The sequence below is a fragment of the Apium graveolens genome, chromosome 1, assembly GCF_009905375.1.
Source record: "Apium graveolens cultivar Ventura chromosome 1, ASM990537v1, whole genome shotgun sequence".
NCBI lineage: Eukaryota > Viridiplantae > Streptophyta > Magnoliopsida > Apiales > Apiaceae > Apium > Apium graveolens.
Genome location: NC_133647.1, coordinates 142033627 through 142048732, shown reverse-complemented (window position 1 = coordinate 142048732; position 15106 = coordinate 142033627). Strand labels below are relative to the sequence as shown.

General features: G+C 30.6%; 1 protein-coding gene across 1 annotated transcript; it reads left to right on the top strand.

The window, feature by feature from the left end:
- Positions 1-10947: 10947 nt before the first annotated feature.
- Positions 10948-12541, top strand: LOC141667517 (gallate 1-beta-glucosyltransferase 84A24-like). The gene has a single exon (XM_074474044.1). It carries the CDS (start codon positions 11029-11031, stop codon positions 12448-12450), a length of 1422 nt encoding a protein of 473 aa, XP_074330145.1. The 5' UTR covers positions 10948-11028; the 3' UTR covers positions 12451-12541.
- The last annotated feature ends 2565 nt before the right edge of the window (positions 12542-15106 follow it).

Here is a 15106-nt window from a genome sequence, read left to right as displayed (position 1 = left end):
TAACGAACCGAGCCGAACCGAGCCGAACCGAGCCCTTAACGAGCCGAGCTCGAGCTTGTTCGCGAACGGCTCGGTTCGCGAACAGCTCTACTTCTTAGCTTGTTTGGATATTTCAATTAAGCTTTTTGATTTTCTCAATTCGAATTTTTTCAAGTATGCATTTTGAGCCTTAAGATCAGTTCTCAACGAGCTGAGTTCTTTTGTGAGTGTGTCACTTCTTCTTAGAATTTGCTACTTGTTTTCTTCAAGTTGAACAGTCTGTTCCTTTAAATTTTCTATCATTCCAACACTTGATTTGGAATCCATTAAATCTGAGATGACTTTTTGAAGATGATCATTTTCCTGTTCTAGCTCATAATTCCCATTCTTTAAATTCATAAGCTCAATCATTGATTGACTAAGTTGCTCATTCTTATCTCTGAAATCAACTTGTTGTTTAGGTTGTTTTAACTTGTTTTTTAGCTTGTAGTCATCTCTTTTGAAGTGCCATTCCCTGCAGCATTCATAACATGTGTCTGCCTTTGAATCTTTCTTTGCACCAAAAGCTTTTCCCTTATCTCTCTTCAATCTGTACTTCTTTTCAATCAACTTCTTGATTTTCCTGGACATGCAAGCCATTTCTTAATTTGATTCTGAATCCTCATCATATTCCATCTTGCTAACAGAAGAGTGCAGAGCTAGATTCTTCATTTTCTCAGTTGGTAGCTTGACACGTTCAGATTTGCTAGCTTCAATTCTTATTTCAAATTGCTCCAACTTAATAAAGATAGTTAGATGATCCATTGTATCAGCATTTACTGCAGATTCCAAGTCTGTAGTCTTGGCGTGATAGATAAATGGAACCGAACTAAGTACTTTCATATTGATCTTCTCTTGTGGAATCTTCTTTCCCAATCTTTGTAGACTATTGATTGTATTATGGAACCTTGATTGAGTTTCCTTGATATTTTCACCATCTTTAGGCTTAAAGTTTCCAAAATTATTTATTAGAACACTAAGCTTAACTTTCCTCAAAGCTTTGGATCCTTCATGATATGTTTCAAGAGCATTTCAGATATCTTTTGCGGTCTTGAGAAAAGATACTTTATCATATTCAACTTGATTTAAAACCCTGATAAGCATGCTCCTAGCTTTTTCATTGTAACCAATCTTTAACAGCTCGTCAGGAGTGAGTGCATCAACATCTTTGACTCTCCCTTTTTCATCTTTAAACTCATATGGTCCTTTCTGAACAACCCTTAAGACAAGTGGAACTCTGGATAAGTGAGTTTCCATTTGCCCTTTCCACCAGTTGTAATTGTAAGCTCCCGTGAGAATAGGAGTTCTTAAATCAGCCTTTCCAAGAAATAAGTCAGCCATTTGATCAATACGTTTACTGTTACACAAATGTTGGTTTACCAAAGCTCTGATACCAAGTAAAATTTTATACTTGGAGGGGGGGTGAATAGGTGTTATGGCTATCTAAATAAAAAATAGGATAAGTTAAGACAAGAGTTTGAAAACATCTATTTTTAGTTTAAAAGCATATACCAATTAAATAAGAAATTTGTTAGAATAAAATGTTTGATAACAACTTCCTAGAAAATAGCAAATGGTTTTTATAAAAAGACATTGAACATTTGAAGAGCTATAATATATATTTAATTTAAATACGTAAAATATATCATAGAGTACTTACACAAACTCATTCCTATCTAATTTCCTTAAAACCTGTAATTGTGGTTTATCATGAATTTCTTCCTGTTGCTAATAAGCCTATCAAACACATTGTTAGCTTACTGATGGATGAAACTACAAAACAATGTTAGTAACTGAACGATGTATTATGATCAACTTGTTGAGAGGATAACAAAACAAGCTATAACCTTACTATGAGCGTGATCATCAAAATCTTAAGGGTATCATTATTAACTTATAAGTAACTTATACGTAAAATTTTCCAAACACCTAACTAACTTATAATTTACGATGTTCATATCAGTTATACAATACTTTTTAACTTTAAATTTTAAGTTATATTTTTAAGAAATTTCAAACGGACCCATTTAAAAAAAATTGAATTGGTACTCTTATAACATGAACAACTAACCTGTATTCTCTCACTCATTTAATTTTATATATTTTTCTATTCGATACATATTTTAAGATAAATAAAAAATATTAAATTTTTATATAGATGAAAAAATAATAAAAATAATTTTATAAAAATATACTTTAAAAGAGTATTAAATTACGTATCGAGTCTATCCTCCAAGGCGCACACAACTCAATGGAACGGAACAAAGGAAAAGGGAGATAATCAGACAGCTGAGAGGAATTAACGAACGGGGCATCTTACTGGTGCATGTTTGGGGGTCACAGAAAGTAGGGTAGAGCACGGTTCGGTGCGGTTTTTGGATAAAATTGAAATCGTATATCCTCGATTTTAAAATTGAAAATCGAAACCGTATCCGTAATCATCGGTTCAGTTTCGGTTTTAAAAACATTGGTTCAGTTATAATCGGATCGGTTTCGATTTTAAAACCGCATCACACAAAATTTACAAAATAAAAATAATTTCTATTAATAGTTTAACTTTGTATAGGTATACAATGTTAGAAAATTAGGATTTTAGAGCTTAATTTAATTATGTTCTTGATGTTAATCCTAAAATCTAATGATTGAAAATTGTTCAATGATATTTGAACTTAAATTTTCATGTATGGTTTTAAGAATTTTCTTAATGAAATTCATATGAAATGAGAGTTGAAAGTAGCTTGGAAAAGCTTGGAAAAATTTGAGAATGTTTGTCCCACATTGAAATAAATAAAGGAGGGTGTGTGCTTTATATGGTATTACCCACATGAGTAGTATACAACTACTAAGGTGTGTGATGGTCCATTGTGTTGTTATGTGCTTCACGCGCACACACACACGCGCGCCCCGCCCCGCCCCGCCCCGCACCGGACCGGGTCGGGTCGGGTCGAAGGGCGATTTGGGCGAATGTCTCGGCGTCTCGCGTACGCGAGGCGACCTGGGCGAGGATTTTATTTATTTGAGAATTATTTTAATTCGAATTTATTTATCGGTGACTGGATTATTGGGCAGGGTACTGATTAGGCTAAGTCACTTTGTTAGTGGGCTTAGTCTAAGTATATTGAACCTGCAAATAATCTGATCTGTAACAAGTTCTGATATCAGAATCAGAACTTAAGAACTGATGAATAAAATCAGAACTTAACAAGTTCTGATATCAGAATCAGAACTTAAGTAGTGATGAATCAAATCAGAACTTAACTTAAGTTTTGATAATAATGTGGGTGTTAATATGAAAAGCTGTTACAAATAATTTAAATTCAAAAGCTGATCAGTTTTGATTTTTTTTCATTAATGAATTCAAAATCTGATCAGTTTTGATTTTTTCATTAATGAAGCAGTTTAATTCAGACATTAAGTGTGTGGACAGTTTCATTTTTCCTCTCCTATAAATAGAGGCTAAACTGAATGAATAAATATAGAACACACTACATTCTCTTCTCTTCTCTTCAACCTCTCTGCATTTCTCTCCCACAAGTCCTGAAGTGCTGATATTTTCCGGCAACTGAGGTGCTGGTCGAAGTGGAGCTTTTGTTGCTGCTGTTAACATAAACTCCGAGCTGTTTTATCCTGGTGGAGATATTGTGCGCATCCCAAACGCAGCAGGTAGGGGCAATATTCTCTTCAAGAGCAGCCAGGACTTCGAGCAAGACCTGGTGACTCAGTTGTGATCATTTTTCTTGGCATTTTGTATCTGTGAACCTGTATTTCATTCACTGTTAAAAGCTATGGTTTCGGGTACATCTTTCTTTCTCTCTACGTTATTTCAGTTACTGATTTTGTTTATCTGCATGTTTTGTTTTGTTAACTGTGGTCTTGGCCTAAACTTGTTAAATTCTTTATACAATTCCTTCTATGTTGCTATATTTGTTAGTGAGATTTACAACATAAAAAATGTAGTGAATGAATTTGACATTTTTGAAACTGATTATAAAATATCACAGGCTGTGGTTTTGGTTAAGCATCACAGTTTAAATCATTCTTAATTTGACGTCTGATAATCGAGATATACAATGTATTTATGAATTACAATCTAGAGGTTCGAGTTAAATAACAGGTTGCAATAGTCCTAAATGAAAAAAATGGTATTAGTAACCACCGGTAGTGAGTTAGTAACGAGTAACCTGGTTCACCAATAATACTGTTAATTGGATCAGTACATTTTTATATGTAAAAGATATATTTGCATACTTTTATTTTAAAAATTGATATAAATTATTTTAAAAGTATTTATTTATTTATTTATTTTAATTATCGATTCTGTTCGGTTTTTTCCGGTTTGGTTTTAACCTATAACCGGAACCGGACAATCGGTTTCGGTTTTGATTTATAATTTTCGGTTTCGGTTTTAAACGGATCGATTTATATCGGTTTTAACCGGTTTCGGTTTCAATTTTATTCTATTTTTTGCTCAACCCTAACAGAAAGACACTTATATGGGTTGAAAAATGATTTTTGCTTTAGCCGGACTGTTTGGCAAATAAAACAAACGAGCATATTTGACACTAGAAAGTCGAGAACGGGAATGTTGGAGGATGGGTACTTTCACCCTTGAACATTTCATTTCTTATCCTTTGTTATTACTAGTTTTACACCCGACCAATAAACAACGTCTTTTACCTCTTTGCATAAATAATTTTGGAATATTTATGTTTTTATATTTTATCTTTTTAATTTATATTCATATATTATATTTATTATAATTAAATTTTTATTTTTTTATTTTAGGCCGTTTTAATATTATAGTTTTATTTTAACCCGACATCATTATATTTACCAAACTTAATTCAATCTAATTATATTTAGTTTTGTTGTTTTAACTCGCATCAATAATATAATTCTATTTCATCGAGGTGAACAATGTATATTATCCTTGATATTATTATATAGCTTTACTCTGAGCTCATTATTCTTATTTTTAATTTTTTTTTACTTTATATTCATTTATCGAAATTATTCATTCATATAATTTTTAATTTACATTTTATTTTTTTCAAAAAAAATTATAACTTATAAGTTATTATTTACTAAACACATTATCAACTTATAAGTAGTTTATACTAAAAATATTAAAATATCTAAATAACTTATAAGTTACGATGTTGATATCACCTATACGATATTTTTCAATTTTAAATTATAAATTACAATTTTTAAAAAATCTCAAACGGGCCCCAGTGAGTAGTGACCGCTTTAATTGGCTTAAGGAATGACGTCTGATTACGAGGACCGATGGGACCCTTGTCTCCCTTACTAAATTAAGTCAATCTAAGTAGTTGATTCATTTGAGATTTTAAACGATCGTTAAAAATGTACGGATTTTAAAAGATTTTCGTTGATTTCAATTTTTCGTGGATTTTGATGAAATTGATCCAAAATCTTGTAGAGTTTTATAGATTTTGTGGAATTTTTTAGAAATATATCAAAATCTCATGTATTTTGAAGAGATTTCAATATATTAAAAATGTACTAGTAAATCAATCAAAATTCACAATTTTTTTAAATAAAAGAAAATTCATGGATTTTTGAATACCATCAGATTTTGATGGATTTTTTAAAATCCAAATTGAATACCACCAAATTTTGATTGACTTTTTAAAATCTAAATTGAATATACTCAGATTTTAAAAGACTTTTTTCAATTCTTATTGAATACCTTCAGATTTTAAATGATTATTTAAAATCCAAATTGAATACCCCATGATTTCTAAAATTCATAAAATCTTTCAAAATCTCAATTGAATACACCCCTAAATTAAGGAGACTTCTGAGTCCTGACACCCACTCTGTTAAAGTTGAGGACAAATTAAAAAATATTTTTGTAAAAATATTATCATAATTTTTAAAAATTTAAAAAAACAAATGTGAATAATATATATTTATAAATATTTAAACTAGAATTTTGAAATGTTAAAAAAATGAACAAAGATAATACTCCTGGAATAAACGAATCGCTTTCTCAATTGTATTTGGTTATCCGAAATGTCTTATGTTTCAAAAAACAAATAAAGATTTCTAGAGCCGCTTATACAGTTCAAAAGGGAGGGAGGTTATGATTTATTACTAATTTCTTCATTCAATTTAACTTCCCAATTTTGATTTTTATTTTATAGTCCCTTTATTTTTTATTATATAACATTTAATTTTTATGCACACATTTTTAAGCATTTTGACGGCATAGGTAGAATAATAACTTTTAATTTTTTCTTTTTGTAAATAAAAAATATATAACTAAAATTTTAATTTATAAAGAGAAAATTTTAAAAATTATTATTATAACTATGCGGTCAAAACACTTAGAAGTGTGTGCACAAAAATCAAAGTAATATAAAGAAACAGAGGGAGTACTATGTTAAGGTGACGCCTGATTCCATAAATTATTTTTTCTCTAATTTTTATAAACAATTATTTTTAAAATTATACTCCATCCCTGTCATTTTACTTATCATATTTGATTTTTGTGTAATTAAATTAACGATGACCGAAATTTATTAATATTTATAATTAAATAAAATAAAAAAATTAAATAAATGAAAAATATATTTAATCTAATTTTATATATTATTTTTAGGTTTTTAAATAATATAAATTATATTTAAATTTCAATAAAAAATAGTCAATTTAATTACAGAAAATGTGATAAATAAAAAAAACAGACGAAATTAAACTGCCCGTAAACGTCAAACTGAGTACTAGAAATCATTAACTTCCCAACTACCAGAGAGTGTTAATGATAAGTACTAGCAATTATTATGTTTTAATTAATTGCTCTTCCATTTATTAAAAGTAGGTTACTTATTTTTCTTGTATAAATTTAAAATAAAGTTTCATTAACTTGAACTAAACTAAGCTGGTAAACAAATTTCTGACCAAGTATGTAATCAAATTAAAAATAAATAAACGAGTTAAATAATTAATCGCTTAATTTGTTTTTAAATTGCTTAATATTTTGAATACAAATATTCTTCAAACTGAAGATAAAATTAATGATCTCAAGAGTAACTCAGTCTGAGAAAAGTTAACCTAGTTATAATGCAAATTGTTGGTGAAACTGCTTAGCTATATGAATAGTTACGTGATAACTCAACACGAAAACAATACTAGAACAAGGTAAATACAAAAAATAAAAAGATTATAATAAGGTTTGAAGTCTGTTTACAGGTAACTGGAAAAAATTCATTAATATGTTCTTACCTCAGTGAAAAATAAAGGTTAAGGACTTTCGGGATTTCATAAATGTTAATGATTCTGTGTATAAGTGCCACCAAAAGATTTCGGTGTATCAGTATTGATTGAAGATTGACAGTGTATGGTGAAACTGCTTAGCTATATGAATAGTTACGTGATAACTCAACACGAAAACAATACTAGAACAAGGTAAATACAAAAAATAAAAAGATTATAATAAGGTTTGAAGTCTGTTTACAGGTAACTGGAAAAAATTCATTAATATGTTCTTACCTCAGTGAAAAATAAAGGTTAAGGACTTTCGGGATTTCATAAATGTTAATGATTCTGTGTATAAGTGCCACCAAAAGATTTCGGTGTATCAGTATTGATTGAAGATTGACAGTGTATGAAGCATAAGAGTCTAAAAAATTGAAGACAGGGTATAGACAGAGGTTAAAAAAGACAGTTGCATTTTTGAAGTTATACGCACCGAAAGGGGTTCATTTATATGTTCAAGAATCAGCGAAAAACAATGAAAGAAGTATTTAATAGTGTAACAACATTGAATACGTTGTCTAAATACCAGAAAAGATTCTAGTGAAAGTACATTTGTTTATTGACAGTAAATATTCAGAACGATAAAATTGTTGCAAGTTTAACAATGTAATCAAAGTCATAATACGAATACCTGAATCGGAGTTAGTCGTCTGTGAACCATACCACTTGCACTATGTCTGAACGACTCGTAAAAAGAATCAAAATATTATTTATAGAAGAATTGTTAAGTTGAAAAACGTACTTGAATTGAACGTTTATCTGTTAAAGTACAAGAAAAAGTGTGCAGCGTATACAACTAATCAACTCGAGGAATTGGCCAAGTTTAACTGTTAACTTAAATAAATTTATTTAATAGAGTTTAATATAATTTATTTAATAAACTTAAAATGATTTATTTCATAAATTTTAAATAAGTTTATTTTACAAATCTAAATTAGTTTATTTATATAAATTATATTTAAGATTATTTTATAAATTAATTTAGTTACAATTTAAACTTAAATAAAAAAAGAAAAACGAAAAAGGAGGTGGCCAGTTTTTTTGTTTACAAAAGAAAGACAAGTACTAGTGCCCGTTTGAGAAATTTTAAAATAAGTAACTTATGACTTAAAATGATTAAGTGCGAAATAAGTGATAAGTTGATAAATACTTATAAGTTCTATAAGTGTTTGGATAAATTTACTTATAAGTCAGAATTTTTTTTACTTAAATGAATTAAAACAAATAATTATTAAATATAATTATCTTAGTTCATGAATCTTAAATTAGAAAATATTTAAAAATTTATATTTTAAAATCAAAACTTTAGAAAAAAGTGAAAAAATGAAAATAAGTTGAAAAAAAGTACGTCACTGCCAACTTTCAACTTATCAGCTTATAAGTTGTAAATTCAGCTTATAAGTTGGGTCGATAAACACTCGTCGATAAGCTGTTAAGGGCTTATAAGCCATAAGTGGCTTATAAGTAGCGTGCCAAACAGACCCTAGTACTATATTGTCACAAGTTAAATCAAAAACAAAAAAAAAAATCTAAGGAAACTAATGGCTTGTACCTTGGCCGCCACCTAGGTGTGTACTGCAGAGAAAATGCCAAGTACTAAATTCATCCTAGCATATTTGTCGCAAGTAATCAAATTTGAGCTTCTTAGCCACAATTTTGTTGAACATTTAATTGATTTATGTGGTAAATATTCAACCACGTATTTCAATTGAAAATAAATTCTACACTCAAGCTGTAGATAAAAAAGGAAATTGTTCTATTCATCTTGTTTCTCAAAAAGCTGAAGATTTGAAGCAAAGAGAAACAATGGAGATACAAACTCAAATCCATATCCGTTAATCTTGTCACTGAATTAACGTTATAATGTCTGGTTTTATTCTTGTATATTTATATGGACTATTATAAATGTTATACGGAACCCGCAAGGATTGGATCAGTTGGTTAAAGAGGGGATAATTATACTTTTGGTCAATGTTCGAATCCCAAAGGAGGAGAATTTATAATTATGCCTATTGAGTCAGAGCCTGACGCTTAAATACGGTTTACCTTGGTTCACGTGGTTTGCCGGCTATTACATGACCCCGTGGAGTTTATCCAGTGCGTATCCGAATGGTAGCGGCTGCGGGTTCTCTACGATAAAAAAATGTTACACGATAATTAAATCCTTAGACAAACAAAAGTTAGATTATTGTATAGGATTTAATTTGTTGATTTTTGTAGTAGATAGGAATTTTGTTGTTCTTGGATTGTAACCGGTTAATTTATTTACCGGAGTATAGCAATCCCTCATAGATTTATATATGAATATATATTTCCCCGAATATCTTGTGTTCCTCGTTTTATTGTTCCAAATACTATTCACCTCAAGAACACGACCACTAACCAAACACTAAATTATTTATCCGCAAATGATTTTAAAAAATTTGTTAATTTAACGAGTATCGTATTCAACCATCTCTTACGATAGTTCGGGACCTAACATAAATGATATTTTTCAAATTTAAATTAAACTCATGCATGTAATTCATTTGTTACTCACTCCGTCATATCCATTTATTTATATTCGTAAATGAGCATTCTGCACGTATTTTAAGTCGCATATAAAGTATAGTTTCATAATTTAATTTTATTTTTTTTCTGAATAAAAATTAATATATTTATTTTTTATTGAAAAAAGAAAATTTTAAAAATAAATTACGTAACTATAATTTATATGCACTTTAAAATTTGTCGGACACTTGATCATAATTATAAAAAAATTGGGCGGGAATTGGGCTATTATTTTTTTATTTGTTTTTTTTACTTTTATACACATTTTAATATGTTTTGACCGGCTACTTAAAATTATAATTTATAAATATTTTTTATTATAAATAATAGTAAACAATTTATATTTTAATTTATTAAAATAAAATTTTTAAAATTATAATTCTAACTAACCGGTTAAAAATATTAAAATATATGTAACAGTAGTCAAAGTTACTAATAAAAAAAGTGAGAGTACTGGACTAGGCAGGTAAGGTAAAAAGAAAGGTTGGTGGAGGTTTTGACCAGCTAGTTTAAACGTTTGATCAACCCTCGAAGAAACTGCAAGAGTAAAGTCAATTATATTTTTTGAGTTCTAATTTTTTAATTAAATTCGATAAAAATAATAATAATTTTTAAATTTATATTAAAAATTTCTCTAAAATAAAAATAAAAGTTAATGTATTCGATATTTTTGTGTTAAAATAGTAAAATATTTTAAGGTGGTCTAAATATAGAGCAAAAGATGGGCTGAACTATAATTATCTATCATCCCATTTCATTAAAAAATAAAAAATTAGCTAAAAAGGTTAATTTTATATTCAAGTGGGGTAATTGAAGAGTTTAAATGAAATTTAAAACAAACCCATAGAACTAACTATTAAAGCGATGATATCATTTTTAAATTACAACAGAAACTACACTTATTTTAACTTAACCCTAAAAAATGCTCAAACAAATCAAACACTGTCCCGTACGTAACTGTTAATTATAATGGACGCAACCTCTAAAGTCTAAACTGAAGAATGTGAGTAATATTTTAGTTGGTACTTGGTACTCACTAAGTCAGTACTCCATGTGGTACATTAAAAGTATACGTATCAAGTAGTTCAAAGATATTGAATTGATATTTTATTTTTGATTTGCCTTTGAAGAAAAGTAATATTGGCTCTATAAATATTAAAATCTTAAACTTAAAAAATGTCGTCAAATACAATGAACTCTCAAGATCTTGTTCATGTTTTACTGGTCTCCTTCCCCGGCCAAGGCCATGTCAACCCTTTACTTAGACTAGGAAAAATACTTGCTTCAACAGGTCTCCTTGTGACCTTCTCAGCCCCTGAAAGTGTTGGAAGCTCCATGCGAAAAGCTAACAAAAACATCGATGAGCTCACTCCAGTTGGCGATGGTATGATCCGTTTCGAGTTCTTCGATGATGCATTAAGCGGAGATGATGATCCAAGACGTGCTGATCTTGGAGCCTATATTCGTCTTCTTGAGTTGCATGGTAAGGAGGCAGTCAATGGTATTATAAAGAAACACGAAAAAGAAGGCCGTCCTGTGTCATGCCTCATCAACAATCCTTTCATTCCATGGGTTTCTGATATTGCTCATGCATTAAACATTCCTAATGCAGTTCTTTGGGTACAATCTTGTGCTTGTTTTTCGGCTTATTATCATTACAATTATGAATTGGCACAATTTCCAACCCAATCTGACCCGGAAATCGATGTCCAATTGCCATCCATGCCTTTGTTGAAACATGATGAGATCCCTAGCTTCTTACACCCTCACTCTCCTTATTCTGTTTTAGGAAAAGCAATTTTAGGGCAGTTCAAAGTTTTGTCAAAAACATTTTGTGTACTAGTAGAAACATTTCAAGAACTCGAAAGTGAAGTCATTGATTACATGTCCAAATTTTGTCTTATCAAACCAATTGGTCCACTATTCAAGAACCTTAAATCTTCAAACTCTAGTATTCAAGGTGATTTCGTTAAAGCTGATGATTGCATTGATTACTTGAATTCCAAAGCTCCTGCATCAGTTGTGTACGTTTCATTCGGCAGTGTAATTTCCTTAAATCAAGAACAAACAAATGAAATTGCTTACGGACTTCTGAGTTCTGGTGTTTCGTTTCTGTGGGTTTTAAGGCCACCATACCCTCACTTACCCCCTGTTGTATTACCCGAAGATTTCTTGGAAAAAATTGGTGAGAGGGGAAAAATTGTGCAATGGTGTGCACAAAAAGAAGTTCTGGAACATCCATCAGTGGCATATTTTGTAACACATTGCGGCTGGAACTCATCGTTGGAGGCTATAACTACTGGTGTCCCAGTAGTGGCCTTTCCAGGCTGGGGTGATCAAGTTACTAATGCAAAGTATTTAGTTGATGTGTTAGAGCTGGGAGTTAGATTAAGTAGAGGTGACCAAACTGAAAAAACTGGTGTTTCCAGAGACCGAATCCAAAAGTGTTTAAAAGAGGCCATTGGACCCAAGGCAGCTGAGCTGAAAAAAAATGCACTCAAGTGGAAGAAAGCTGCAGAAGATGCGGTGGCGGAGGGTGGCTCATCCGATCGGAATTTGAAAGACTTTGTGGACAAAATTAGAGGCGTATCAATGTAAGGGTGGCATTAATTTCAAGCCACTTGTTGTGGATGGCACGCTTGAGGCAAGTACGTAACTGTCTTATTTTTATGTAGAACTCAATTATTGTTGGCTAAACTATTCGAAGCCTTTTTGTATTTTTATGATAATATACCAAACCTCGGATTGGCCGACTCTGACGGCCATCATTAAAACAAGTTCAATGGGCTGCCAAGAGGGTGTTAAGAGATATTTTTATATATAAGTTACTTATAAGTTCTTAATGTGTTTGATAACTTATAAATAATATTTTTTTAAAATATAATTAAAATTTAAATTACAAATGACATGAATTAATAGTTTTGATACATGAATACAAAATAGAAAATTTAAAAATAAGGATAATTACCCCGAGAAAAAAATAGGTATCAAAATTTTATTAAAAAAGAGATTTTGATTATTGATACGGATTATTTAATTTGTACTATTCAAAGCAGTTTCGATTATTAATAAATAATATAGATAATTAAAATATATTAAAATTTTAAATTTAAATATGATAAATTTTAATAAATAAAAATACAGGTAAAATAAAAAATATTTTTTTTGATAAAATGTCTCAACAGAGCTTGATTAGTTTATTAAGGGAAGAAAACAAGAAACAAGGATAGGAACGCAGAATGAGAATCGGATACTACCCTAAGGCCAACATTTTGTATATTAACATTATGCTGCAAGAAATGACCATTTCTTTTTTTTTGCCAAACAGGAGAGTAACAATAAAATTGGGCTAAAAGCCCGTATAAGTTGATTTTCTAAGCTGCCAAACAGCCACTTAATTAGCACTTTATTGGAATTGTTCGAATGAAATGGTATGTCAACTGAGGTGGCACGTAGTACCAACTTAAGATGTTAAAAGTTGTCATCCCATAAAATAGGACGTAAATTTCATTAATAATAAATAAACTAAATTTCATTTGTGGTTTCAAAATTAAATAAGCTTTTATGTTTCTAATTTATTTGTATTACACATATTTTTTTCTTAATTGTAGTGAAGTTGACATTTAAGGATGCCAACTTTTGGAGTGTTTTGTAAAAAAACAGTGTCAAAATTGATGTGAAAGAGAGACAATTAAAATCAATATTTTTTCCTATGTAGCAAAATTGACATCCTTTCAAGAGTGCCAATAATTGGAGATACTCTTAGAACACCCACAATGGGAATACCCCTTGGGGTTGTCTGCCGCCTCCACCTCATCCAACAAACTAATATTTTACTGTCTTTTTTCTCCAAACTCATTTAAAATCATTTTAGTTCAAATTCACTCCAATGATAAACAACTTTTACAAAATGGTTAGCATCCATGCAAATATTATTTAAGAGCAACTCCAAGAGATTTCCTATTTGTTATACTAAGGTATAATTTAGGAAACGAGTCTAAAAAAATGTGTGCTCCAACAAATTAGTCTATATTACACTAAGATCTTTCCTCCATTATTTATAAATTAGTATGAAAACCCGTACGAGACACGAGTCATGTTCTAGTATAAATTTTAAAGTTCTGAAATATTACAATGTGTGCGATATTCATGATTTGTGATGAATCTGTTAAATTTTAGCTATATAGTTACCTGTTACCAATGGAAACCATCCAGGATTGTGACTTGTGAAATGAGTAGCCCTAATACCGAATATTCGTCGTGTGAAAGATTTATCCAAAAAATTTCACATAACCTTTTTGTGACTGTGTAAAGGACCATGATGAGGATGAGTTCTACAAAGATGAATAACAAATCCACGACTTATATCGCTAAGAAATTTTCTAAAATGAGTTTTAAAAGGAATCACTTATTTAAGTCTAGGAGTAGAGCTGCTGATTTTGGAAGTGATTACAAAGAAAACGGGTCTAAATCTGTAAAGAAGACTGACTACAAAACTAGAAGTCTGAATATGTCTAAGATAAAATGTTTTAACTGCAGTGACCTTGGTAATTTTTCCACCGAGTGCAAAAAGTCAAATCAAGTTAAGAAAAATAAAGCTTATTTGGAGTTAGAAGCAAAGTATGAGGTACTACTCAAGAAGCAACATAGTGAAGCTTACATAGCAGAAGGAAAATGCTGGATCGATACTGATGAAGATAAATATGGTGAGTATGGTAACTATGTCTTAATGGAAAAATCAAAGGAAGCTGGTGACTCATCCAATTAGATACCTGTTGTGGAATAAAAACCTGAGTACTTTAATATTTAATGCTAGGGTTGGTGATCTTCAAGCTTTAATGGCTGCTTTTGCGTTCAGGACTATCGATCCTTGCAAGATGCCTACGTATCTCTGTATTGTAGAGAATCAAGCAAAAAACGTAGTTCTAGGTTGAGGGGTAGAGCCCTTTATATAGAGGTGAGTCTAGGGTTAGACTTTGTTAGGAGACTTGGTGGACAAGTCTCCAACTTAGATGATGATTAAGAGTCATTTTGAGGAAGGAGATCTAGAACCTTCAATGTAGGACTTTGAGTCCGTTTGGAACACATGTCTCTGCTCTTCCAGCCGTATTGAGCTTAGTCCGTTAACAACTCAGGTTCGTGGACTTGGACAACCTTCGCTGGTGGGTCTTGGTTGTTTGGGCCGTCATAGGCCTATTACGAAGCTTTGAACCAGACAGGCCTGCTATGAAGCTTGGACCAGACATGTCTGTAT

Coding starts and splice junctions, on each gene's coding strand:
- LOC141667517 (XM_074474044.1), top strand. CDS start 11,029: ATGTCGTCAAATACAATGAACTCTCAAGATCTTGTTCATGTTTTACTG.